Genomic DNA, 27432 nt, shown 5'->3' on the forward strand with positions numbered 1-27432 from the left:
AAACCCGAGACGTGAGTGATGGTTAAAAAAATTTGGGTTTTTATTGTTTTTTGCTAAACAATACTAAAAAAAATTTCATTTTGAAGGCAGGGCTTGAATTATTTAATTTTGATCCATTTATTTAATTAAAAAAAAAGGAAGGGGAAAAAGATCATGGCCAAAAAAATAGTAGTTAACCCCCACCCCACCCCCAAAGCTCTAGCCAGTCACATGAGCATCACCCACATCCCACTCAGTGCCCGATACTCAGATGATGGCACACTCTGCCCCACTGGACGGGCCTAAAGGCATGGGACAACAGGTGCCAGTTTTGGCTCTCAGCAGGTTATCAAACCAGACAAACTGGTGGGCTAAAGTCCAGAATTCTTTTCAGGTTTTTTGCCCAATGGCTGAGCACATACAAACTGTCATAAGCTTGTAAAATTTAAAGGGAGTGGGCATGGGCATAAGAGTAGGAGGTTGTCAGAAGAGAAACTATAGGCAACCCAAGCTTTCTCCTGGGCTGTTGACTCTGGATACACACTGAAAGAGAGGTGGAGATCGGTGGACTCCAGGTTTCTGATAAAAGAATATCATCCCTCAAGGAGGAGCCGAATGTGCCATGCAAAACAGTTCTGCAGAGGACACTGGAGAAAAGGGCAGCTGACGCTCTCATGTAGGAGACAGGAGAGTAGTGAGGAGGTTCTTCTAGTACCGTGAAGTAAGACAAAAGGCAGAAGGAGAATCCTGAGGTTTCAGCCAAATGTGAGACTGGTACACACACAAAGACTAAAAGCCATCAGGAACCCTCAAAGCCAACTCCCACCTGCACACACTGGCTCTACAAAGCGCTGCCGGAGATTCTTGCTGTGAACTAAGTCAAGTTAGTTGCCTGGCTATGGGTGGTGGGGAGGGCAATACATTTTTATTTTCAGAGGGATGAGGTGGGAAGAGTGGCCATGATCTAGTAAAAAGAGACCTGCAAGAAGCAGAAAATATTTAGAGAACATTTTAATATATATTTTCATATATATATTTAAAGTTAAGAAAAATAAAACTAATTCAAGCCATGCCCTGTGCAAAAAAAGAAAAAGAAAAAAAAAGGGGGGGGGGGGCGCGGAATTTAAAGTGAGACCTCTGTCTGCTGTTCTCAACTTAAGTATCACAGTCAGCTTGTTACTTTTATTTTGGAAGATGTAAAAGTTTCTTTCAATCATTCACAAGGTAAGTGTAGCCACTTGTAACAACAGAATGACATGGACAGACTAGGAAATGAAAAGTCAGAGGTGAAAGGGTAGAGCCAGAAAGAAATTTTCAAAAATAAAATTAACAAGGTGACTGTTCCAGAAGGGAGCTGTGAAAAGGACATGGTGGACCAAAGTCTGTTAGTCAAGTAATGATTCAACTTTTAAATTATTCTCTTGTTCTTTTTGTTGGGTGTTTTGTTTGTTCAAGTCTAAGATTTAGAAACGCTGACCCTTTGTTAACAAGAGCCAACAGGAAATATAGGATCCCTTCCCTCCCCCGGCCTGCCTCCGCCGAAGCCACCACCATCGCCTCCTTGGCTGGATGCTGGAAGAGTCCTCCATGTATGTGGACTCAGGATGACAGGGCAGCCTCCTTCTGTGGTTGTTGGGCTTGTGAACGCTGCAGTATCTTTTGGCTTTCCACATCTCTAAAATGTTTTTCAACCTGAAAGAGACCAGTCAGCCTAGGTCAGAAAAGGAGTTAGGCACACAAGGCCTCTCAAACAGTCCACGCCAGGTTTCGACAGCCCCCTCCTGGCTGACCAGCCCACAGATTATTCAGGCACCTTTGCTTTTGCTGTCTGTTGGGGGGAGTTCACTTGTTTCAGCCACAATTTTTGCAGCTTCAGCTAAGATTGGCTAAAATAAGATGAATCTATAAACTAAAATGGAAACTGAAAAGAGATTATCATGATCCAAAAATCCCTCTCCTCTCTTCAGACAAGTACAGAACAGAAAGCTGGTGGGGAATTAGTCTTAAACTTTTCACATTCACGATGTTGGTCTTCCAATGCTGTTTGTTTTTATAAATGCTACAACTCAATCTAAAAAGTCAGGTGACATATGCAGGGTCAGAGACGCCAATGGCAACTGATTTATACCAACCAGCCCTTCCTGAGAAGAACCCTGCCTGAGATGAGAGGAACTGCTCAGGCCAATATCATGCAATTTCAAAAAGCCACACATTACAAAGGACCATAATGCAAATGACCACTCGAGTTATTCCACACTACCCAGTGGTTCCACCCCTGCAGGAGTGTCTAAGCCACAGCTGCAGGCAGCACACTGCGTGGAGGCAAGGTGGCAAAGCAGGGCTATTCACAAGGTGGCTGTATCAGAGGAGGCAGGAATTGCAGCACACTGTCCCGCCCTGATGCTGGAGGGTGAAGGCCAAGGAATCATTCTCTACTTAAAGTTTCATGGCTCCTTTATACTTACTATTTTGCGTACATGGCTCAGTGCACTGCCCTCTTTGCCTTTACAGTTTTCCACTTGATATGGGGGTGTAATAACAACTTCTTCCATGACTATGATGTTTTTTTCTTGCCATTTACAATCTTTAATGCTGGAAGGAGAAGAGAACAGGTGAAAGTTACCTCTTGCAGGCATCCCGCACCTCCTGCTGACCCCAAGTTCCCAGCTCACCACTCAGGCAACACTAGCTGCCAGCAGCCCATGAGGAGGAGGAGCCAAGAAACATTTCTGGGTATCGCTGGCTAGGAAAAGCAATGAAACTGATGCCCTTTTACTCTGAGGAGGACCCAGAAAAGTTGCTCTGAAGCATTAGGGACCTGGAAACACATAGAAGACTTAGTGGCAGCTCCAGAAGTCCAAACAAAATTGAGTTCAGCGAGGCTCAGGCCACTAGATTCAACCTGAGTAGCAGCCAGAGCAGGGATTGGTAAATTTTTTATATAAAAGGTCAGATAGCAAATTTCTAAGCTTTGCAGGCCACACAATCTCTGTCACAACTTCTAAACTCTGTCACTGTACCATAAAAGCAGCCACAAATGACATATAAACAAATAAGCAGATGTGGCCTGCTGGCTGTAGTTTGACAACCTTTGGCCTACGGGGAAATGGCACCTTTAGAAAGAAAGAACAAATGCCCCGTCTTATTGTGATCTGTATTCTGCCCGCCACCTAAAATGGAAGCTGCTCCTCAAAATGGTCCCTCTCAATTATCAGACAGCAGGGCACTTGCTAGCCTGGGAAAATCCATTCCAGTTCACACTTTGGGAAACGCAGGACAGCTGATACTACTAAGAGAATTCCTTCACATACCTGTAAATGTTCAGAGACTCACACCATGGACTCAAACAGCTCTGATGCCAGCTGCCATCTGTGCACCAGACCCAGGTGGTTAAATAGGGTAACAGAAGGCAGCAGGGGGGAGGAGGAGTGTCAAATGTTCAGTTTTTCAGCAACTAGGGAAGCTAGTGGATTCAAATGACTTCTGCTGTGACAAAATGTCTTTTAGAAGGTGGTAATAAAGTGGCCTTCTGCTCTCCCTAATTCCCTATATTCACCCCAATGTACCATTGGGACGAGCAAAAGAGATATAATTTTTCCTTAATAAAACTGCATAAGCTTTTAGAGAAAGGTACAAGATAAAATAATAAAAGACAAATAGATCACTAGTTCTAAATTATGGAATACTAGGTATGGAAGGGACCCTTAGGGATAACCTAATTGAAAACTAAGTCTTGCAGATGAAGAAACTGAAGCCCAGAGAAGACAATTTGTCCACAATTACCCCACTTTTCTGTATGGAAAGGCACAAGTACTCATATCCCTGGATGTCGAGGTATTGCTAACCACTACCCAGCTTCCCTGGTGACTTTCAGGAACACAACTACGCGAAAGTCAGCCACCAGACAGCACAACCAGGCAGCATCACCCCCCGGGATAAGGGATCTCTATGCTCCCCCAACTCACGTCTTGTGAATGGTCTGGAAGAGCTGCTGGCCCTCTAGGGAGACACCAGCGCTGATTGCATAGGCCTGGCTCAGCTTCTCCTCCTTCTCTGTCCGTGCTTTGCTGGCAAGCTAAAGTGGGGGAGAGGAAAGAGACTCAGAAAAGCATTCACCTCCATTCTTCCCAACAGTCAAGCCAAAATTGAGGAAAGGAGGCCGGAAAAGACAGGTTTGGGTAGATTCAGTTTTCTCAGAGATCAAAAGTGAAACAAATACACACAATACACCTGAATAATTACTGCTTTTCCTGGCAAATATTCCTTCCCCAACGTTTTGAATGTCTACCATGTGCCAGACATTTACTATGTTAAGCTAGAGATACAGCACTGAAGGGAGGGAGTGGAGATAGGACTATAAACAAAAATATAAACAAGGTTAACTTTACACAGTGCTAAGTGCTGGAAGGAAACAGAGCAGGGTAATGTGATAGATGATTGTGGAGCTACCTGATGGGAAAGTGGTAGTCAGAGTTAAAAGGTAATACAAACATTTTTATGAAAGGAGAGAATTTAGAATATTTACCAGCTACTGAGCTAGAGTGTCGGGTTTAGAAATTAATGTCTCAGCCCTGCCTCTGAGTTTCAGAGACTCTCTGAGGGAGGAGGGGAACTGAGCACAAAAGACTCTACCTTCCCAGCACCATTATCTGTGCTCATACAGGGAACCAAGACTCAAATAAACCTAAACCTGGATATTGTCCATCTTCAGCTTGAGCTGAAGAGCGGTCCTGTTCTTTAGAAAAAGGGCCAGCATTTTACTTCATGTCAGTTCCTTACCTGCCATCTAGTGAAACAATCACAAACTGATCAAACAAAATTCTACTAAAATATAGGAAATCCCTCCGAACAGGGGTGGGACGCCCATTGATCCTGGTGGTCCTCTAATACATTTTTACCCCCACCCCACCACTATTGGTTGTTAGAGACTTGGAGTACAAATCTGTTTGAGCATAAGACAAAACAAATAGGCTGGACAAGATGGTTAAAACAAACAAAAGACAGATAATGCATCAGAAAGTCAAATGATTGAGATTTTCAGACACATGAACAGCTTAGTATATTGATGCTGCAGCACATTAAAGACATGTGCACATACGAGCCTAACCAATAGTTAAGGACAACAGGGGGGTGGGGGCATCTGTGGGGAGGGGTGTGGGATGGGAATGGGGGGATGAGGACAGATATGTGACACCTTAATCAATAAAGAAATTAAAAAAAAAAAAAGACATGTGCAAACACACAATTTGTCCTGAAACACTAGCTCCTTAAATACAAAGAGAGGTAATCATACCTCCAGCACATTCGCAAAGTACCTAGATGCTTGGAATTCTTAAACATCTGTATTCTGTTTTAACAGTGACCCTTCAAACCATAAACCAAATATTGTTCTCCTGGCGGAAAAGTAAGCAAAGTATCTGTTTGCTGGTCAAATGAAGCACTTTATTGAGGCATGGGTTTGACGGAGGGTGAGAAAAGGAGGCCTTCAACTGGATTATGAGGAACTGGGGAGCCTCATCCCTGCACCTGAGTTTCAGAGACTGGCTGAGGAAGGAGGGAAGTGAGCACAGAAGAGCGAACTCAAACACTATCATGTCCGTCTCCCTAAGTGAAAGAGGGAAGAAAAGCCAAGACGCTGCAGTGATTTGAAGCCAGAGCGCCATTTCACATGGTCCCAGGACATGGAGAGGGAGCGAGCAGCAGTAAATAATCTTTCAAGCCCAGTCCTGCCATTTGGCCCCACCAAGCTACAACTTCACAAAGAAGTAAATGCACAGGCTGACAGCAATTCTCTGAGTAGTGACAATCCCACCTATAGCAAGAAAGCACCCAGTTTCTATGGAAAAGAACTGTTGGTGGTATATTTTAAGTGACAACAAGCAAAGCTTACTCAGTCACCAAGAAAACCCTGGTAACGGTTTTCTTGAGCCTCACTTTCCCAGAAAATCTGAAGTCTCCAAGGAAAGAAGGAAAATCAGAAGGGCAGCAGAGCTTCCCTGGATTAACCAAGCTCCTGCAGAGCTCCTGGGAAGCGCTTGGTGGTCAGGCAGATGTTTACCCCATGAGCATGCAGGAGGATCTCACTTTGAGGTCTTTTTAAAAATGTTTATCCCTGAAAACCAAAGCATCTCCCAATGTTGGGTCAGACAAAGCCGCTCCTATAAAGCTTGTGATAATTACATAGTCTGGGTACTCAAAGTAAAATATCCTTGCCACCTCCATAGTAGGTTAAAAACATAACATCACCCATTCAGTAAGAGAGAAGAGTTGGCTCAGAGAAACCAGGCATTTATGCAGAATGTTTCAGAATAGAATTCATAGCCCTAGCTGGTTTGGCTCAGTGGATAGAGCGTCGGCCTGCGGACTGAAGGGTCCCAGGTTCGATTCTGGTCAAGGGCACATGCCTGTGTTGCAGGCTCCATCCCCAGTAAGGGATGTGCAGGAGGCAGCAGATCAATGATTCTCTCTCATAACTGATGTTTCTATCTCTCTCTCTCCCTCTCCCTTCTACTCTAAAAATCAATAAAATAATATATATAAATATATATATATATAAAAGAATAGAACTCATAAATCAAGCCAAAAGAATTTCAGGGAGGGGAGCCATTTTTTGGTAGAGGCAGAATAAAATGGATATAAATTTCAGCCAGAAATGATTAGTTTGGACAGCCTGAATAGCAGCAACACAATGGTTACAGAACCATTATTTCAAAACACACCACTCCCCCCTCCACCAAATACCAGTTGCACAATCTCTTCTAAAGGCTCTGAAAGCAAAGGAGAATAGATGATTCTCCATGTCAACTCATAGTGCAAACAGATCCCAAATGTTAAATGATATAAGGGAGAGCCTTGGAAAAGTCAGCAGAAATCAGTGTAAGTTGACTGTATTTAAATTTGCTCCAATATCCTCTACCTGTACCTACATTTGTGCTCTGGGCGGACTGGACTCACAGCAAACCCTGAAAACTCCAGTTGTCAGTTTACAGACTATATTTTCATGGCAATCTGAAAAATGCTTGTATCTGAGATTCAACACATCAGCTTTCACCAGGAAGTTGTACGGGGTAAATTTCTTCCACAGAGGACCCCATCGGCTAGGCACAAGGAAAATTATCCTCACAAAAAGAATCTAAAGTGTTTCTTTCTTCTCAAAATTGGGAGTAAGAGGGACATTACTTTGTTCTTTTATAACATGTTCCTAAAAACTGATGAAAAGTGTGGATAAGCTTCCTTTGGTAAAGCAAGTGGCTATCACTCTACACTCATTAGCTGTTATACAGATCTAAATTTCCCCCACATCATATTTTTGTAAATTAACACATATCTTATATGGTTCACTTATTCTAAGTTAATAAGTTTATGGTCATTGTCAAACTGCTAGAGGGAACCAATAAGCTGCACTTAGTAGAGAAGGTGGAAGGGTCATCAGGACCCACCTTAGCTTGGAAGGGTGGGTCAATCATGAGGAGTACAATTTTCCCCCCTCACCCGAGGATATGTTTTATTACTTATAAAGGGAGGGAGGAAGGAAGGGAGTGGGAGAGAGGGAGGGAGGGAGGGAGAGAGAGAGAGAGAAAACATTGATTGGTTGCTTCTGGTACATGCCCCGGGGAGGGGGTCAACCACCCCCCAAACCTGGATATGTGCCCTGACTGGGAATTGAACCCATCACAGTTTGGCGTACGGGACGACGTTCCAACCGAGACACACTAGACAGGGCAAGATGACAATTTTTAAATTCAGTGGCTAGCACCACACTACATTCAGTTTCAATGCGAATATGTAGGCTGCTGGCATCTCCCAAAACTGAAGCACTATGTGGTTAGAATCTCAAAGAGTATTAAAGCACCAACTTTAAGAGTACACTGGGTTCAGGCAACCGAGAAACACAAACCTACCAATATCTGTTACTAATGTGCATGTAGATTAACTGAAACGACTGCACAAGACAGCTTGTACTTACCTGCCTCTCTTTTTATGTTGTGTTTCCCAGTAAAAACAGTTATTCCTAGTCTACTAACCTGTGCTTCTTCCTGTGGCCACTTTACATATAGCACCTTCATGTGGGCAATGGAGATAAGTGCATGAACTTGATATCAAAGCACATTAATATTAAAAGGCTTCTAGTGATGCCTGCTGTTGGCTACCCCTTGAGTCAATGAATTAATGAACACCAACGGAACACATCTCTTCCTGCACTCAGTGACATGAAGAGAAGCAGACACAACAAAATCCAAACAATATACACTCCATCTTGTTACTTAGTAACCAGCCAGGCCATTTTGTTTCCACACACCCAGTCCAGGAGAGCACAGGTGCTGTGGGAAATCCAGAGGGATTCTTCCTGCAAATATTTAGCAGGCTGTGACAGCTGATACAACATGGGAAGGAGAGCCCAGAGAGGAACCTGCCCGATGTGACCTACTGACTCCAATGAGCCACTCAGTTTGTCTTCTATGTGCATCCAGGCCTTCCGACCAGCTGCCCTCACAGAAGGGTTAGGAAGCACTGCAGCTGCTGCCCTGGAACTGCCGGTGCTGCCTGCAAGGCTGGTGGAGGCTGAAGGACGGCGGCCCAGAGCAGCCAACAACAACTGTCATCCTAAGGGCCCATGCCTGCTCCTACTGTTTCAATTCTGAGGTGCACTCCTGGAAAGCCCTCATTCTTAGCAACAAGCAGTCTCTTACAAAGTATTTCTTCCAACCCAGCTGGGTGGTTCAGTTGGTTAGAGTGCCCTCATCTAGGTTGTGGTTTCCATCCCTGGTCAGGGTGTGAATGGGAGGCAATGGATCCATGTTTGTTTGCTTCTCTCTCAAAATCAATAAACATATCCTCAGGTAAACATTTTTTTTAAAATGTATTTCTTCCAACTACCAATATCTCCAAGTCTTCTTATTCCCTAACTGAAAGCTCCTGTCTGAAAGTTTCTAATAAAACTATTCTTTACAACCTCGGATAGCTGGGAACTAAAAGATCGAGTACCCCACCTTAAGTTCTAGAACACATAAAAATTAATCAAAACATTGAATCAAACACTGGAATGGTGGAGCAAAAAAGGCCTGGTAGTGAACACTAAAATTCTAAGAGCTCAACTTGTTGAACAAGAGTTTACTCCATGGTAGGCACCAAGCTACACACTTGGCATGTAGTAAGCGTTTTATCTGCACAACAATCCTATGAAATATGGACTAAAATTTCTCCTACCAAATAGATGGAGAAAGTAGGCACAGCTGTTAAGAACTTGCCCAAGTTTACCAAGCTACCAGTGGGAGAATGGATTTGAACCCAGTCTGATTCTGGAGGCTGTGTTCTTAACCCTGCACTATACTCAAACAGTTCCACCTAAGAGAAACAAGCCTAAATTATTGTTGAAAACAGTTATAAATTTGAATCAAAAGAAAATATTTTTAAGAGAATAAATATCTTTTTGTTGTTGTTGTTAATCCTCACCCGAGGATACTCTTCCATTGACTTTTAGAGAGAGTGGAAGGGAGGAGGAAAGACAGAAACATCGATGTGAGAGAGACACATCGATTGGTTGCTTCCTGTATGCGCCCCAACCAGGGCCAGGGATCAAGCCTGCAACCGAAGTATGTGCCCTTGACTGGAATCAAACCTGGGACCCTTCTGTCCACAGGCTGACACTCTATCCATTGAGCCAAACCGGCTAGGGCGAGAATAAATATCTTTTTTTAAAAATATATTTTATTGATTTTTTACAGAGAGGGAGAGAGAGGGATAGAGTTAGAAACATCAATGAGAGAGAAACATCGATCAGCTGCCTCTTGCACACCCCCTACTGGGGATGTGCCCGCAACCAAGGTACATGCCCTTGACCGGAATCGAACCTGGGACCCTTGAGTCCGCAGGCCGACGCTCTATCCACTGAGCCAAACTGGTTTCAGCGAGAATAAATATCTTAAGACTCAGCTGCCATCATCTTTTTTTATCAGTGAATTCTGGCATTTCCATCAATGTCCCCAGTACAGAACACAATTGTCTGCCTCTCAGTGAAGGGCCTCTCTTTTCTGAAAACGGCCCCAATCTCACCCTAAACCTCAAGGACATCCTTTATTTATTTTGTTAAAGGTTAATTCACAGGAATGCTTTCAAGAACAGATCCTGTGTAAGAACGCATTTTTAGTCAATACTGATAGGCATTCCCTAAACAAGCCTAAATTATTGGATCCATCATTTTCTGATGTGCCAAGACTAGAGAAGAGAAGTCAAACAACTCTCCTAAACTAGAATGTTAAGATATGTTGAGTGCTTTGAGGTATGATGAATAGCTCAAATCCAGGGGCTACAGCACCACCTCAATCTCCAGACTTTAACACGATACTTGTCAAACCAGCATATTGCTGCTGTACAATACCGACCAGCCTCTAGTCAGTCTGCATATGCTATAGGCAGTTTTAACTTTCAGGTAGTTTGCCCACAGCCTGTGAGTCATCTTGAGCCAACCACCTGTTTTAGTTAAATTTTATTGGAATGGCATGCCTATTTATTTACATACTAGAGGCCCGGTGCACAAATTCATGCATTTGTGGGGTCCCTCAGCCAGGCCGGCATTAGGGCAGATCGGGGCCCTCTCACCCAGTCCCAATCTGATCAGGGTCGGCGGGGGAGGGGGGGAAGAGAAGGGAGGAGGAGGGACCGCTAGAGGTTGGCTGTGGGCGCGCACTGACCACCAAGGGGCAGCGCCTGCATTGAGTGTCTGCCCCTGGTGGTCAGTGCACGTCATAGCGACCAGTCGAGTGGATGACTGGTAGTAACAGTCACTTAGGCTTTTATATATATATATAGATTATCTATGGCTGCTTTTGCTACAAAAGCAAAGTTGAGTAGTTTGACAGATAATGTGTAGTCCACAAAGCCTAAAATATTTACTATCAGGATCTTTATAGAAAAAGTTTGCTTCCCTTATCATAACACCTTGCTCACACCTCCACTAACACTGCCATATTGTTACCATTAAGATAAGTGTTGCTGTCCCTCACTACTCCCAACATGAGATTCTTAAGGGCAAAGGCAGTGACTTATTCATTCTATATTCCTAGCACCTGGAAGGGAGGGGAAGCGAGAGGGAAGGTGGATAAAAGGTAGAGAAACCTTGACTGTTAGTGATTCATAGAAGAGTTCTCAGAAGTTAAGTGACTAACACAGGTCACACAATTCATTAGCAGCCCAGTTGTAAAAAGAACCCAGTTCTTCATACTCCCCACATTCTATCACACCACTGTTAGCTCCTGGCGTACTAGGTAGGTCCTTTAATTTTTTAGTTGAAGTGAAATTTGTTCGCTCTCCAGGATAGTTTCTGGTACTTACCTAAGTTAGTCTCAAAATTCCAACCTCCATGCCTATTCTCTGCCAGGGAAATTAAACCAGTTAAATGCCCCCTTCTTAACACTGGAAGAGACGCCACTACTGACCCAACAGTAAAGTCCTTATTTTGATTCATCTCTGTGGTCAAAGAGGTAGAGTGCAGAGGTGGCTGCAACAGCACACCTACGGCACCCAGTGTACTTGGACTCAGCAATTTGTCTTTTCAGGCAGACAGTTGCTCTTCCCAGATCCCCATAATATCAAGAAAGCTCCCTTCAGAACCAAATCCTTGACCTAATGAGGGAGAGCCCTAGTACTGAGTCAGCTGGCTGCCATGCACTATAGCCTGAACTTAGTCATGAGTCCTAAAGCACTGTACCCCCAACTATGGCTGTCAGGTTGACCCCAAAGTTGGAATGCCACCGAGTGTGACCTGCTTCAAAAGGCTAATGCTTTTTTTAAATGGCAACCATTCTACCTCTCTGACTTCATCTGACACAAACACTACTTATCATGCCCCATCACTCAGCAGCGATGAACTCTTCCTCTTCACCCCTGACTTGTATATTCATAATACTTCTGTTAAGGAAAGAGCCGTCTGCTCAAAGCCTGGTGCAAAACTTACTGGTGGACTCTAACCTGGAACTGTGGCCCTGACAACATATTCTAATTAAGTGAACCAAAAGGTTATATAGTATAGCTTCTAGAAGCCAGAAACATTTTATCTAAAAAAAAGTCTTGCTTTCGTTAGACAGTAGTTATTTCCCTTCCCACATTTACACATAATATAAACACCTTCTACCTCCTACCAATATACACATACCTAAACATAAGGTGGCTAAGTCATCTGATTTTCCTTGGGGATAATTCCATATCTCAACACATAAGGGTCAAGATATACAGATCCATGAATATAGGCCACAATGCAGTGTTTATCAACTACCCCAGGAATTTACTCATGCTTGAGGATTAATCCTCAAATAACCAGAAAGTCAGAAGATTATGCTAAATCTTAGCTTTGAAAATGGTGGAACTCATACTTCCCTCAGTGTGACATCTTACCTAAAGGTAAGGCACTCATGTCCATTTCTTTTATTATTTTGCTGTTGCTGTTAATCCTCACCTGAGGATATTTTTTCCACTGCTTTTTAGAGAGTGGAAGGGAGGGAGGAAAGAAAGAAACATTGTGAGCGACACACATGGATTGGCTGCCTCCCACATGGGCCCAACCAGGGCAGGGATTGAACCTGCAACCCAGGTACACACCCTTGACCAGGAATCAAACTTCAGTGCACAGGCTAATGCTCTAAACCATTGGGCCACACTGGCCAGGGCATCATTTCTTTTCAAAATGAACTTCGTGTATCGTCTTTCTTTTTTAAATGTTTTTATTGATTTCAGAGGGAAGAAGGGAGATCCATCAGCTGCCTCCTGAATGCCCCCTACCGGGGATTGAGCCCACAACCCAGGCATGTGCCCTGAAGGGGAATCGAATCATAACCTTCTGATTCATGGGTTGATGTTCAACCACTGAGGCACACTGTCCAGGGTGTCCATTTCTTTTAAAAGTGAACTCTGTCTCTTCCACTTTCTCAGCCTTACCAAATCCCTCCACTCACTGACCAATCTCCAAATACATTTTTAGCCAAAAGTAGCCAACTCATTCTTCATTACCAGGAACTCACGATAAGCTCTTTGAATCTCTTCCTGGTTCCAATTGATCATTCACTTTATGTTTGTAAGAGGCTGACAGTTTATCTGTGGATTTCAATTTTCTATGCTTTGTCCCTTTTCCTGCCTCTCCCAACACACTAATATCTCCTCCACAAAGTCTTCTCCAACTCAGCAGAGTGATAAGAAGACTTACACCTCGTTCAATGCACTGGACCCATTTATCAAAACAAATGAATTCATCCACTTGTCGTGGCTGTGTCAATGAGTTCCTTCCTACGAGTCTCAGAGGTTGAAAGCATAGCCTCCTAGGTTCTATGACTGCTCACTCTAACCTCCAGTACTCAGGCAAGTGTTCACTTAACTATGCCACCTCATAACATTGCACTGGAAATTCAAGTTAATTCTGGACACCACCAAGAGGTCTCTTAAAAACATCTTTTAATTATTAGATATTACATATTAATGGTATCTAATACAACTTTGACTTTTCCCAATTTGGGGTTGGCAAGTTCCAATATCTGAACAAATGTATATCCAATGCCAGGAAAGACTGACATGGTAATAGCACCAATGTTCTTGGCTGTCTTCCCTTTAACATACCGCTCTGCTCCCCTCCCCCATCTCGCCCCTTTTCCCATAATTAAAGGAACATCAGCTGGATACACAGAGCAGATGAGGGAGAATAAAACTAACATCTGTCAAGGCTAGTCAACTTGACCTAATCCTCAAAACAACTCTATGAGATAGGTTCTAACATCCCATTTTTACAGTGGGCAAACTTATGCTAAGATTAAATGGCAGAGAAGTGACTTTAAAAACTCTGCTTGGTCCCAACGTTCCTTCTACTAGACCACACTACTCCTGACCACACAACACAGATGTTTCTCTTTACTCAGAAACATTATTTAGGATTACAGATATTTAGTTACTCATTTCATTTTACTAAACTACTCTATAAGCTCCCTAGGCTAAAACCACGTAAGTAGAAAAAACAATGGGACTTTGCCATTAAAATATCAAACCAGAGTTCAAATCCCAGCTCTATTACTTACTAGTTGTATTCCCTTAAGCCAGTAACTCATCCTCTGTTGTTAGGATTAAATGAGATGTCTAAAGATTGCTAGTTCAGAGGGTGGCATGTGAAAATACTACTTATTACCCATATCACTTCGAACAAGTCACTTAAATGGGTAAGACTATTTTTTCATCTGTTAAAAGGAAAACACACTCTAAAGCTCGCACAGTGTGGTTGTGAGGATGAAATATCATAAAAAAAAATTTTAATAAAAGAAATAAATATGGAAAGAAATGAGATGTCAAAGTTCTCTGTAAACTTTAGCACTGAAAAACATAAGGTATGGTCCTCAGCAGAGCTTACCACAATGCCTTGCATAAGAGATTGCAGTAAATATTTGATAAATGCTACATGAAAGAGAACTCTGTTCATGTTGGCATGCCCCTAAATCATCTTTTGAGAGCACTATCAACCCATGCGCAATCTATCCCCAGAGAACAAGAAGCAAAGTCAATTCAAAAGACCTTAAGAATCACCTTAATTCACCCAACCATGAGGACCCTAGGGCTCTCATCCTCAAGCAATATTTAAGCTTTCCTCATGACAGAGTAAACTAATAAGCTATATGGCAAATAAACTGAACCTCACTTATGATTGGCTTTGGTGTGCTTTTGTACTTTTATTTAAATGCTTTTGTCTTATAGTCAGAAAATTTGGAACATTTTAAGAGGTACAATGTTACTGTGGAGAAGATAAAAGTGATATTCAAAACTTCCGTTACTGTGGAGAAAATGATATTCAAAACTTCCACCTTCTGCAACTCCACTGTCCTCTTCCAAGCTTCCTCTTACATCCCACTGTTGTGGATAGACATAGGACTTCTTAGCCTGCAGTGAACTGCCAACAGAAAGCAAAACAGGCTCATCTCCAATTGCTAGTTCATACCTTCTCTAGTTGGGCTGGAATTTAGTATTTCCTTTAAAAGGCCTTCTCTTCCATTTCCTGCTGGGTCGGAGTAAACAAATATACAGTTTATATCAACAGGTTTAATTAAACAGAGCAATTACTACGTCAGCAAGATGAGCCAACATGTGATGGATCTTCCACTGGAAGTGGAAGTCACAGGTAGTGCTCCCCTAGACTATGAGCATCAACAGTTTTCTTTCAGGGGGTCTCAGGGCACTTTAGTTCTCGTCTAACAGGCTTAAACAATCCTCCATTTTAAAAAACCCAAAGTCCATGCTCTTAAATGAGATGGACTTTTCATGTCATCTAAGCAACATGTTAACAGCTGCCCAGATTAGCTGTTTTCAGTAACAGCCCAGCAGGCTCTTCTAACCCTAACTAAATTCAAGAAGGAATCACAAAACAGCTTCAAAGGTTGGTTTCAAGGGAAAGCCAATATAGCTTACTCATAAACATTTCTACAAATGGAAGAATTAGAAAGAAATCCAAAGACAACCCTCCAACCTAATTTTAGTTTTTAGTTTCTGACTTTTCTTCCCAGCAAACTATTCTCAAGACTTGACAAGCAGGCTACAATGTAAGGAAAGTAAAGATTTATGGTATTCCTAATCTATTACTTCCTATTTCTTTCTTGAATGAGTAGCTAAACTTTTAGTTTACAACGATAGCAAACAACTAAAACTGACCAGCAGAAAGCAAAATCATAAAAGCAAAGATAATCCACAAACTCAATAACCACAAACTATCGAGTGGGGCAAAAGTAAGTTTACAGTTATAAGTATGCGAAACAGCGTTTATTCTTGTATTATTATTATTTTTTTAATCGGGAGATTGGACAGTTTATTTATTTACTTATAAACAAATAAGTAAATAAATATTTTTTAAGATTGATTTCAGAGATGAAGGGAGAGGGAGAGATTGAAACATCAATGATGAGAGAGAAATATTGATCTGCTGCCTCCTGCACACCCCACATTGGGGATGGAGCCAGCAACCCGGGCATGTGCCCTGACCAGGAATCAAAACTGTGGCCTCCTGGTTCATAGTTCAATGCTCAACCACTGAGCCATGCCAACCAGGCATATTATTATTTATTAACTACTGTATTATTTTCCATAAGAACAACTGTAAAACTACTTCTGCTCCACCCTGTATTGATATTTGAGGTAAAATATACGAGAACTTCTTAACAATCCTACCCATACCACTCCAAGCCCTCTCAGATAATTGGTGGCACTTACAGGTCACAGAGCAGAAAATAGTATCTTGTAAATGGGAAAAAATCATCTCTCAGGTAATCTTTCCTCTACTACTCACTAAAGGTCCATTTATTTAGTGACAGTCTTCATATACCATATAAATAAATACTAAAGAATAACTTAGAGCCTATTTCTCTCAACATACTAGGAATAAACTATTTCACTTGAATCTTTTAAAATCTCTTCAGCTAATAGAAAAACACCCAAAGAGTTCCTATACTCTAGTAGGAGGTACCTGACTAAGCCAGGGTTTCAAAAATCGTTCTATTTCTAAGAATGGGATGTTACATATACAACAACCTTTAATATGAAACCTAAGACCCTTTCGAATCTGTCCTCAGCCATCACTAAAAAACATGTGGTACTTCCCTGGAATTTGGAAAGGGAGCTCTGTATCTGCGGTAACTACATTCTGCTAGCCTCAGTTACCCTCTATTGTTTCAACTGCCCGAGTATTCCCTTGCTTTGTTCAATTCTTAGCAAACACACCATATTCCCAAGACAGGCAAGAGAACATACATTATTACAAGACTCCTCTAGAGGGAAAAACTTCCACCACACTAATTCAAGAGACTTAAGGCAGCTGCTACTAAAATCAAAAGCCTAACTTATTCATTCAACAAATATTTATTAAACACCTACTCTGTGCAAGGCTCTGTATATTCAGTGATGAACAAAACAGGTATAGTTCCCATCCTGACAAAAGAAAGTTTGGTGAGATAGAAAAGTAAACAAATGGTATACAATTATAATTACAAAAAGGCTATGAATAGGCTACATCAGTCCCAGTGTGCTCAGGGCACACTATCTATACTTGTCCCAGTGTGAAACAAAAGCAATCCCCTTTACTCTAAGAAATGCCACAGGTTGGACTCTAAATATATGTCACCTTAGCTTGAAGGATAAGGTACTCTAAGAGAGAATAATGGGAGCAAATTACTTTAGCCTGGGTAACCAAAGACTTCCTAGAAGAGGTGCCATTTAAGTCCTGATGGATAAGGCTCCAGACGCTTTGGAAGGAGTGTTCCAAGTATAGGGGACAGCAAAGGCTACAACAAGTCTTGGGATAATATTATTAATCAACATGAACTTTGACTGATAGAATTGAAGAGTCAAAAAAGTAATTTGGCCGAAACCGGTTTGGCTCAGTGGATAGAGCGTCGGCCTTCGGACTGAAAGGTCCCAGGTTCGATTCCGGTCAAGGGCATGTACCTTGGTTGTGGGCACATCCCCAGTAGGGGGTGTGCAGGGGCAGCTGATCGATGTTTCTCTCTCATCGATGTTTCTGGCTCTCTATCCCTCTCCCTTCCTCTCTGTAGAAAATCAATAAAATATATTTTAAAAAAAAAAAAAAGTAATTTGGGGTTCCCAGAGATCAATTTGTACATCTAAAATTAAAATATCCTAAACCTCTAATTTTGTTTTGTTTAGACCTCAAAATTCAAACATAAAGACCAAAATGAAGCTCTAAAGCAGTGGTTTTCAAATTTTTATAGATCATGAATCCCTGAGAATCTGAAGAATATTCATATCTTCACCCAGGACAAACATATACATATTCATGTGTGCACACATATGCAATTTCAGGTTGCACAGGCCACACCCCTACCCAACCCCACCAATTCCAGAAGTTCACTCATAGACTCCAGGGTTTTTTTAAAAGCCCTCTTCCACAAAAGACTAAAGCAAGCTCTCAACTCTATTTCTCTATTTGGGCATTAATATGTTTTTTAAAGTCTTCTGAAGACATCCAGGAATAAAACTGAACGTATTTTTTTAAAAGGGTATCAGAACATGCAATTGTAAGTCAATGACAAAATAAAAAACAATGGACAATGTATGTATTTCCAAGAGTCAATGAGACCCAATTTTCCCACCGTTTTGGAGAACCAGAACTACCCTCAAGTCCTTACCTTACTAACATTGAGTGAAGCTAGGGGAGGTGGGGTTTCTGTTCGGTCATTAATTATTTCCACTTCTGAAACATACTGTAAGTTTATGAGCAAGATGTCTGCATGGTTGGGCTTTCCACTGGAAGAGGGACATTCTGGTGAAAAAACAAAGTTAAGGAAAACAGGGGCAAGCAGAGCACTGACAACATACCACAAGGAGCATAAAAAAACACAATTCTCACAAGGCCTGTGTAAAAGGTGCGCCTCAAGCAAGAGGGGGGAGCCTTACAAGAATCACAACTCTGCTCAGGAAATCTGCCTGCCCCCTTCCTCCTGTTCTACCTCATAAGATCACAAGCTTTTCGAAGCCATATACAATTCAAAACTGGAAGCCTCAAAAGGATTGCTGTCACCTTCTGGCTACCAGTTTTATGGAGACGTGTAATGCAGTTTTAATGCCCATGAATACTGTTTGTTTTGAACCGAATGAACCAGAAGAGGCAGTGCTTTCTGCTCTTGGTGTAATACTGCTTTTATCTGTACACTACTCATCACTTTTCAGATTTGACATTTCCCATTTTGCTGAGGAGAAAACGATAGCATTAGAAAAGAAGCTGACTCAAGGTGACCCAGCAAGTTAAACCATTCATTCATTCATTCATTCATTCGTTCTCCAACCATGTATTGGCACACTGTATGCCAATTAAAAGCAGAGTAATTCCTCATTCCCAAACCCTTCCAACTAAACCACTAATGTAAAAAGTAAAAAGGTTTTATCTGTTCCAGGTATGAATTCTTGTATTTAAACAAACAAAACAAACAAACAAAAAACGTCCTGGCCAGATAGCTCATTTGGTTAGAGCCTCAACTGGATACACCAAAGTTGCTGGTTCAATCCCCAATCAGGACACATATAAGAATCAGCCAATGAATGCATAAATAAGTGGAACAACAAATCGATGTTTCTCTCTCCCTCACCCCTCCTCTCTCCCTCTAAAATCGGTAACAAATTTTTTTTAAATGCAACTATTTTTGCTGTATTAGTGTCAGAGGCCATCTTCCTAAGCTAGAAATCTACGACTAGTGGTAAACTAATTAAAATACTTGCCACTCAAATGTAGCAGACTCAGTAGAAAACTTCCTTTTGAAAGATGCTAGTATAAAGGATTGCTCCTAAAAAAATAAAATAAAAAAATCCAAATAAACCCACCTGTGGCTCAAATAAAAGACAAAAGGGTGGCACATTTATTACAACCAGGAAGCATTTTGTTTCCAAGACTGCATTTCCTGGAGTAATTCAGAAATCATTTCCACCCCAAGAAAGCAGGCCACCTTCTCCATTCTGTTTAAAACTACTGCTCCTTTCAAAAGGGGAGGCGATTTCTATGGAAAAGCCAGGACTCCATGTGTGCTCGGCTGAGCAAGAGAACACAACTTACTCTTTCACCTGTAACCCACACATCCCTACATAAGTCCCTGAAAAACGTGTTCCTCTATCTGGACCAGTTTTCCAATGCAAACATCCCCCAAACAGCCATTTCCAAATGACTGAGAAACCTAAAGTTCAGCACTCCCTCCCCCGACCAGGACACCACGCATACACACACAAACCAGCAAAGCAAGCCCCTATCCCCAATTTAGATACCAACTCTGCCTTAAGGTCACTTTACCTCCAAACAGGTGAGGCCCATTTAGTCAACACCCCACCGCCTTTCCTTGGACCAAACCCATCAGTAGACACCCCCTCCTAAACTCCATATTCTTCCCTTGTCCTAAGCAGTTCCTTACTCTACACCCCGCCTCCCCACTTGATTTTATCAGCCCTCCTTCCATCCGGGAACCCCCTCCCACGACAACCCCCTCCCACGACCACCTCCTCTTCCTGATCACTGTGTCCCCTTCTCAGAGCGCTCCCACCGAAAAGCCATCCGCGTGTCAAGCCCCCCCTCCACCCACCGACCCTCGCACGGGGCCCAGTTCCCACACGGGGTGGGAGACAGAGTCCCCAAAGAGGACCGAGGGAGCCCCGAGAGGGGGAGGGGAGCTCAGGGCCGTGCGCATGCGCTACGGGCTCCGCCGTGGCCGGTCGCCCCTAGGCCCGGAGAGGGCCCCAGCCTCCGCCGTCGTCCCCCACCCCCACCACCACCACACATACACGCCGGCCCGGCCTCGGGCTCCGCGCAGGGAAGGATACTTAAAGCCAGCATTTTGGACTGGTAGTCGAAAGCTACCACCTCGCCCTGCAGCCGCTGCTCCTGGCACGTCCGGCACGACACCTGGCTCCCAACACTGAAGTACTCGCCCGGAGGAGCCGCCATCTTGGGAGAGCAGCCGCGGCCGGCGGCGGCGGCGGCGGCAGCAGCGGCGAAAGCCGGGCGCCCAGTGAGCGCCGCGACGCGACGCACGGGACGTGCTGACATCACACGCCGGGGCGTGGCCTGGTGCTGGGTGGGGCGGGAGCCTAGGTGGAAGAGGAAGGGAGCAATAAAAGAGACTGAGTAATTTTGTACAGCCGTGGTGCAATGGTTGCAGGGTCCGTTTTAGGAGTTAAAGATAAATGACCTATGTGGAATGAAAAGGGGAAGGAGGAGGGAGCTGCAGTCTTCATTATATGTACACCTCGACGCAAGAGTTTGATGAATGAACTCCGTATTTTACACGTGAGGAATCCGAGGCCCCAACGACGTAACAGGAAACTTGCCCAAATGATTAGAATATACCTAGTTACAAAGTGGTAGTGTCAAGAATATTCGCTATAGAATTAGCTAAACCGGAATCAAAATCCTAGGTCTTTCACTTGCTAAATTACATGACCTTGAGCAAATTACTGATGCTACTTTTTAAATCCTCACTGGAGGATATTTTTCCCATTGCTTTTTAGAGAGAGTGGAAAGAAGGAAGGGACAAAGCGGGGAGAAGGGAGAGGAAGAGAGAGACAGGAACAGAGAGAAACATCAATGTGAGAGAGACATGGATTGGTTGCCTCCCTCATACGCCCGACCGGGTACGTGCCCTTGATCCGGAATGGAACCTGAGACCATTCAGGTGTGTGAGCTGATGCTCTAACCACTGAACGAACACACCGGCCAGGGCTCCCACAACTTTTTAATTCATGAAATTAATGTCTTTCCAAGACGAACCCAGATTTGCACTCTCGTTTTCACCCACTCATTAGAAAACTCTCCAAGAACAAAGTTGCTTGAGGTAGGAAGGAACGGAGGAGTCACTTCAACAGCCTCCTCCCTCACCCCCTTGTGCCTCTATATGCAGGGCATTACCTACAATAGCGGAGATTTCTAATTTTCTGTATGTGTTCCTCCAAAAGATTATTCCAAATTTTGTCGAGGGTGTGTGTCCCCTCTTCTTCCAACATGGTTTTGGAAAGCAAGAGGATGCAAGGAGGGGGGGCAAGACAAACTTAGAACTGGAATTATGACTTAGACAGTACTGTGTGTAAGAATTCACAAGTCTTTAGGAAAGACTCCGCAAAATCAGAAGGCTCATCTGTCAGCCACCAAATCAGCAGTGAGTTAATTCGGACCCGAGCGTATCAAGCTTGCGGAGGAAGTCACGGACTGAATAGCGGTGTATGTAAATTTGAGGTCCCACTTCAGCGCCTAGGGAATATGCCTGGCTCCCCGGAGGAGAGGGTGCTCGTAGCACTCTCTTCAAGAGATCTCAGAATATCTTTGGGGGGTAGCGGTACTGGAGAAGGGAGGTCCGATCTGGAAGGAATCCGGCCCTGGAGATTACACATCCATCTTCGCAGCAGCAAAGCAAAACCCTGAGCACGCCGGTTAGCCCATCCCTCCACCCAGAACAGCAGCGATAGCCACCTCTGCTCCCGAAACCCACGTGCGGGCAGCAGCGGCCACGTGGGGCTCTGCGGAAACGCCTTCGCAGAGATTTGTCCTCTGCGCTGCCCGGTAGAAAGGAAAGCCCAAGAAGACGGCAGGAGGAAACGCTCCAGGCAAGGGCCGGGCTCGCGGGAGCCGGGGACGGCCGAAGGCGGGGCGGGGCGGGGGCGGGGCTTGTGCCGGCCACCGGCGAAAAAGGCGGGGCCTGGGCCTCCCAGGGTGGGCTTTGGACGGCGGTTGGTAGGCACTTCCCTGCCGCCGGGAGGATTCCTCAGCTTCTGCGCCAGAGCGAACCCCAGCCCGGCCGGCTCCTTAGGCCGCCATGGAGTCCATGCTGACCGCTGGCATCGCGATGGCGGAGGCGCTGCAGAACCAGCTGCCCTGGCTGGAGAAAGTGTGGCTGTGGGTTACCTTTCTGGGCGATCCCAAGAGCCTCTTCCTGTTCTACTTCCCCGCGGCCTACTATGCCTCTCGCCGCGTGGGCATCGCAGTGCTCTGGATCAGCCTCATCACCGAGTGGCTCAACCTCGTCTTCAAGTGGTGAGCGAGCGAAGCCCTCCGGCGACCTGCTCTCCCATCCCCAGGGGCCCCGAGTCCTGCGCTAGCCCCGATCATTCAGCAGGTGCCTCAAAGGTCCCCACCTCCCACCCTCACCAGTGAACTCCGTGGCCTTAAAAACCTCCCATCTTGGACTCAGACCTCCGAATCCCCAACATCCTCTTTAGAGTAGACCAGTGTTTCTCAAAAGGCCCTTATCAGAAACCCTCTGAAGGCAATGTTTAAAAATGCAAATACCGCATCCCACCTAAGACGCACTGATTCGGAAACTCCAGCGCAAGGGCCGGGAGTCTGTATTTTAACAAATATCTATGGTGCCTTAAGTCGCCTGTAGCCCTGCTTCTCAACTCCCTTTCATTCATCTAGTCACTCATTCGTTTGCCATCGTTTTTAAGAAGCAATGCTTTGTGACAGGCTGCGCAGTAACTGCTGAGGTCAGGGAGGGCTTGCCAGTTGAGGTGTAGTCCCCAGAACAGGACCAGCAGCATAGGGAGCACTTGGAAACGTGATAGAAATGTAGAACCTCGGGCCTGGGGCCAGAGCTGCTGTATCAGAATCTGCATTTTCACAAGGACCCCCGTTGACTCCTGTGGACAGTCAAGTCTGAAAAGCCCTGAACTCAAGCACTGCCATCCAGGGAGCACTTTCTCTTCTTTTTCCGTTCGTTCACTAGGAGGCTCTTCACACAGACTTATATGCCAGGAATCCCAGGCAAGCGGGTGGGGCTTTGGGGGCTTACCTCTGTGCCACCTGTTCTATCTTGGGTGTCGAAGGTAGTTATACTTCTCTTACTGGGCGTGTAGCTGCACCTCCCTTCACCTCAGCCCCTGATGCCAGATCCCCAGCCTGGCAGAGGGAAGGGAGGCTCATAGGAGACACGTGACTGGGCTGGAATGTCTTGCTAAATAACGGAATTGGAGTTACCTTCCCTTGTACTCTGCTCTGCAAGGCTCTCACCCCTACTGGAAACGGAAAAGCCGTGTCTGATACTTCTCTTCTAACCTAATTGCCCTTTGCTTTGTGTTTTCTCCTCTTCAGAGTCTGTATAAGCATCCCCCTCTAGTCCTGTTCCCCTAAGAATCAGACCACCTCCTTAGGTAGACACTCGTAAGCCCCCCCTCCCCACTTGACAAAACCCCCATTCACTTGCTAAGTATGTACTGAGCACCTGGTTGGTGTGAGAACAAGGCTGTTTTTGGTGGAGAGCAGCAGTCCCTCCTGTACGTCCCTCCCCAGCTCTTGATTTTCCGCCGGCCTCTCTCCTGCTCTCCCACCTCTTCTCTTTCCGGCCACAGCAGCCTTCTCACTGTGTGATTTCACAGGCTCCGGCCAAGCATCTCCTAAGCCAGGGGATTGTGAATATTTTGTCTTCCTTATTCTGTCTCCTCTGCCCATTCCCCACTCCCATTTCCAGACATCAGAAACTTACCTAAGTAATTCAGGCGGAGGTAATTCAGGTTGGAATTTGGGAAATGGAGAGAGAGGGAGAAGCAGGAGGCTCTGGGAGGAGCCCAGTGAGAGGTCCTGGGCTCACTATGGATTAGAAGAGCAGGGCTGGTCCTGTAGTGGGAGGGGTAAAAGTAGGACTTCTGAGCATCTCAGAGCATACACCCGCCCCTCACAATCTCTTACCTCCTTATCACATAAAAAAATATACATGTTTTAATGGTGTTAGAGGGAGAGGGAGATAGAAACATCAATGCTGAGAGAGAATCACTGATTGGCTGCCTCCTGCAGGCCCCACACTGGGGATTGAGCCCACACCCAGGCATGTGCCCTGACCAGGAATCGAACCGTGATCTCCTGGTTCATAGGTTGATGCTCAACCACTGAGCCATGCCAGCCAGGCTCCTTATCACTTTTTTAAAAATAGCGTGCTTTCTCTTGTTCCAAGGTAAAAATCCATGGCAATGTAACAGCACAGAATAGGAATCCTTTTCTTTTTTTTCCTTTTTAAAATATATATATTTTATTGATTTCAGAGAGGAAGGAAGAGAAAGAGCAAGATAGAAACATCAATGATGAAAGAGAATCATTGATCAGCTGCCTCCTGCACGCCCCACACTGGGGATCAAGCCCACAAAGCAGGCATGTGCCCTTTGCCGGAATCAAACCCGGGACCCTTCAGGCCGCAGGCTGACACTCTATCCACTGAGCAAACCAGCTAGGCCTGGACTCTCGTTCTGACTCTACCTCTAGAGTACTCCCAGGTGTTCTGCCCCTCTCTTGTCCCCCTGGCTCTGTGTGAGCACAGTATCATCTTGCATCTGTTCTCTTCTAGGCTCCTCTTTGGAGACAGGCCATTTTGGTGGGTCCATGAGTCTGGGTACTACAGCCAGGCCCCAGCCCAGGTTCACCAGTTCCCCTCTACTTGTGAAACTGGTCCAGGTAAGAAGCCTCAAACCTCCCTTTTCCTGTGTCGTTTGGATGTGGGGGAGTGTTTCAGAGTCCTTTTCAGCCAGGGTGGCCCAACCAACAGGCCCACCTCACAATTACTGGGCCGGAGAATAAAGAAGCTCTAGGAGGACCACGGTGAATTCTAGGAGGAGAGCACCTATGCCAGTGCGCCAGCTGCCCACCTTGTTTAGAGTAGAGCCAAACCTGAGAGCAGTGGCCTCAGGGAGGGGTGAAGAAAGCTTCAGGGTGGAGGGAGCTATGGGCTGTGCTGGGGAAAGGTTCTCTTCTCAGCCACAGGGAGGTAGCTCTGTTGAACCATCACCAGGGGCACCTGGGTTCCACCCCCATCCTCTCATCACAAGCTTCTGTTTCCCCCACAGGCAGCCCTTCTGGACACTGCATGACCACAGGAGCAGCCCTCTGGCCCATAATGACAGCCATCTCTTCCCAGGTGGCCACTCGGGCACACAGGTACACCTGGGCATTGCCCACCAGTGGGGTCAGAGGCAATGGTACCCTGGACCCAGAAGGCCCAGCAATAGGGCAGCTTGGGAGCTGGAGTTCTGGGGACCCTGGGCATTTGTGCTGTGGAAAACTGAACTGTGTCTAGACATCCCCTAGACCCGTGGTCGGCAAACTGCGGCTCGCGAGCCACGTGCGGCTCTTTGGCCCCTTGAGTGTGGCTCTTTCACAAAATACCACGGCCTGGGCGAGTCTATTTTGAAGAAGTGGCGTTAGAAGTTTACATTTAAAAAATTTGGCTCTCAAAAGAAGTTTCAATCGTTGTACTGTTGATATTTGGCTCTGTTGACTAATGAGTTTGCCGACCACTGCCCTAGACCAACCTTTCACACCTCACAGACCACCAGTGGTCCGCGGACCGCCGATTGGCGACCGTTGCCCTAGACCATTTGCCTCTCTTTTTTCTAGCCGCTGGGTGAGGGTGATGCCGATCCTGGCTTACTGCACCTTCCTACTGGCTGTCGGTCTGTCCCGAATCTTCCTCTTAGCACATTTCCCTCACCAGGTGTTGGCTGGCCTGATAACTGGTGAGCAACTAGAACAGGATGGGCCCAGAGGGTGTTGTCGGCAGTGGGAAGACCAGTCTATTTTGCCAAACTGCATTGTAGCTCAGGGTGGGTCATGTCCCCAAACTCCTTGAAGCTGCTGTCACCCCACTCCTTCAGGTGCTGCCCTGGGCTGGCTGATGACCCCCCGGGTGCCCGCACAGCGGGAGCTAAGCTTCTACGGGTTGACCTCTCTGGCCCTCTTGCTGGGTGCCAGCCTCATCTATTGGATCCTCTTTACACTGGGCCTGGATCTTTCATGGTAAGTCCTGCTTTAAAGCTTGGGCAGGCTGGGCCTGTCCTGCCTTACCTGTACCCAGCCTGGTGGGTCTCTGGTTCACTATACTGAAGGACACACTACCTGTTCACAAACATAGTCTGTCCTGGGGTCTCAGAAGAACATAGGGGTAGGCCCCAATGGGGATGAGAGCCATTGGCTCTCTAGGTTCTAGGGGATCTCTCTCCTGGCAAAGACTTTTCTTCCCAACAGGTCCATCAGCCTGGCCTCCAAGTGGTGTGAGCGGCCTGAGTGGGTGCACTTGGACAGCCGGCCCTTTGCCTCTCTGAGCCGCGATTCAGGGGCCGCCCTGGGTCTGGGCATCGCCCTCCACTCCCCCTGCTATGCCCCAGTACGGCGAGCATACCTGGGAAATGGACAGAAGATAGCCTGCCTTGTGTTGGCCATGGGGCTGCTGGGCCCCCTGAATTGGCTGGGCTACCCACCTCAGATCAGCCTTTTCTACATCTTCAATTTCCTCAAATATACCCTCTGGCCATGCTTGGTCCTGGCCCTTGTGCCCTGGGTGGTGCTCACATTCAGTGCCCAGGAAGCACCACCCATCCACTCTTCCTGACTTCAGGTGCCTCCACTCCTACAAAGCCAACACTCCGTGACCTCCACACTCCAGGAGGCAGCCCCATCCTCTTCCAGCCCCCCAAAAGGCCCTACTCATCTGGAATTTCCCACTTCTCCCACCACCGGGCTTAGCTCCAAAGAAGGCCTTCCCTTTCCCAGAAAGGCTGGCCCTCCTGCCCTCTTTCCAAGTCCCCAAACAGCAAAGGCAACAGCAAGACCAGTGGGTTCCTGCAGCACTGTGAGGGGCTCAGAGTGGCCCCAATAAAGCCCTTAAACACTTCTGGACTCTCTTACCTATGTGTGCATATCCACTACACTTGTCCGTGTGCACACGAGTGGGATCCTGCCTGGGCCGCCTGTTCTCCACCCGCCTCCAACCCTGTTTCCACAGAGGCAGAGAGTCAAAAGGAGAGGGGAGGGCTGTAAATATTCAGTTGAGACCTTCGGCCCTGGGCACCATCCCCACCTCGGCCATCCGAGAGGTCTTCTGTGGCGCTGTGGCTACCTTCAGTGAAACCTTGTCTTTAACCTACTGGACAGAGATGCACCCAGCCTCCTGTTCCCTAAACTGGTTAGTCCAGGAG

General features: G+C 45.6%; 3 protein-coding genes across 6 annotated transcripts in view; 1 reads left to right on the forward strand and 2 right to left on the reverse strand.

The window, feature by feature from the left end:
* The window catches only part of TMEM101 (transmembrane protein 101), a 33879-nt gene extending 15684 nt beyond the window's left edge, over positions 1-18195 (reverse strand). Inside the window, exon 1 of the mRNA XM_054708954.1 lies at positions 18135-18195. The gene's annotated coding sequence lies outside the window, so the exon portion shown is untranslated. The remainder of the gene's footprint in view (positions 1-18134) is intronic.
* On the reverse strand, positions 17-20506 carry LSM12 (LSM12 homolog). Of its 3 annotated transcripts, none has more exons than XM_054708957.1 (5): positions 20308-20506; positions 18144-18268; positions 3945-4054; positions 2445-2571; positions 17-1671 (listed from the first exon to the last, which is right to left on the reverse strand). In XM_054708957.1, the coding sequence occupies exons 1-5, from the start codon at positions 20429-20431 to the stop codon at positions 1579-1581; spliced, it is 579 nt and encodes a 192-aa protein (XP_054564932.1). In that variant the 5' UTR covers positions 20432-20506; the 3' UTR covers positions 17-1578. The 3 variants fall into 3 exon arrangements, with proteins under 3 accessions (XP_054564932.1, XP_008147504.2, XP_054564933.1); XM_008149282.3 differs by having other exon boundaries at positions 18135-18268; XM_054708958.1 differs by lacking the exon at positions 18144-18268 and having other exon boundaries at positions 20348-20506.
* Positions 20507-22166: 1660 nt separating this feature from the next.
* G6PC3 (glucose-6-phosphatase catalytic subunit 3) lies at positions 22167-27128 on the forward strand. Of its 2 annotated transcripts, XM_008149281.3 has the most exons (6): positions 22167-22510; positions 24810-24916; positions 25306-25396; positions 25856-25974; positions 26113-26254; positions 26483-27128. In XM_008149281.3, exons 1-6 carry the CDS (start codon positions 22293-22295, stop codon positions 26844-26846), a joined length of 1041 nt encoding a protein of 346 aa, XP_008147503.2. In that variant the 5' UTR covers positions 22167-22292; the 3' UTR covers positions 26847-27128. The 2 variants fall into 2 exon arrangements, with proteins under 2 accessions (XP_008147503.2, XP_028012951.2); XM_028157150.2 differs by lacking the exon at positions 25856-25974 and having other exon boundaries at positions 26483-26512.
* Positions 27129-27432: the final 304 nt, after the last annotated feature.

The sequence above is a fragment of the Eptesicus fuscus genome, chromosome 20 (assembly GCF_027574615.1).
Source record: "Eptesicus fuscus isolate TK198812 chromosome 20, DD_ASM_mEF_20220401, whole genome shotgun sequence".
NCBI classification, from domain to species: domain Eukaryota; kingdom Metazoa; phylum Chordata; class Mammalia; order Chiroptera; family Vespertilionidae; genus Eptesicus; species Eptesicus fuscus.

What these genes read in the sequence shown, in the direction of transcription:
- LSM12 (XM_008149282.3), bottom strand. Translation starts at nt 20,431, where the DNA reads ATGGCGGCTCCTCCGGGCGAGTACTTCAGTGTTGGGAGCCAGGTGTCG. An exon ending in GTCCAAAATGCTGGCTTTAA is followed by an intron (nt 18,269 to 20,307) that starts GTATCCTTCCCT and finishes TTTTTTCACCAG; the next exon opens with AATGTCCCTCTTCCAGTGGA. An exon ending in TTCCAGACCATTCACAAGAC is followed by an intron (nt 2,572 to 3,944) that starts GTGAGTTGGGGG and finishes TTCTCCTTCCAG; the next exon opens with CATTAAAGATTGTAAATGGC.
- G6PC3 (XM_008149281.3), top strand. Translation starts at nt 22,293, where the DNA reads ATGGAGTCCATGCTGACCGCTGGCATCGCGATGGCGGAGGCGCTGCAG. An exon ending in CTCAACCTCGTCTTCAAGTG is followed by an intron (nt 22,511 to 24,809) that starts GTGAGCGAGCGA and finishes GTTCTCTTCTAG; the next exon opens with GCTCCTCTTTGGAGACAGGC. An exon ending in GTGGCCACTCGGGCACACAG is followed by an intron (nt 25,397 to 25,855) that starts GTACACCTGGGC and finishes TCTTTTTTCTAG; the next exon opens with CCGCTGGGTGAGGGTGATGC.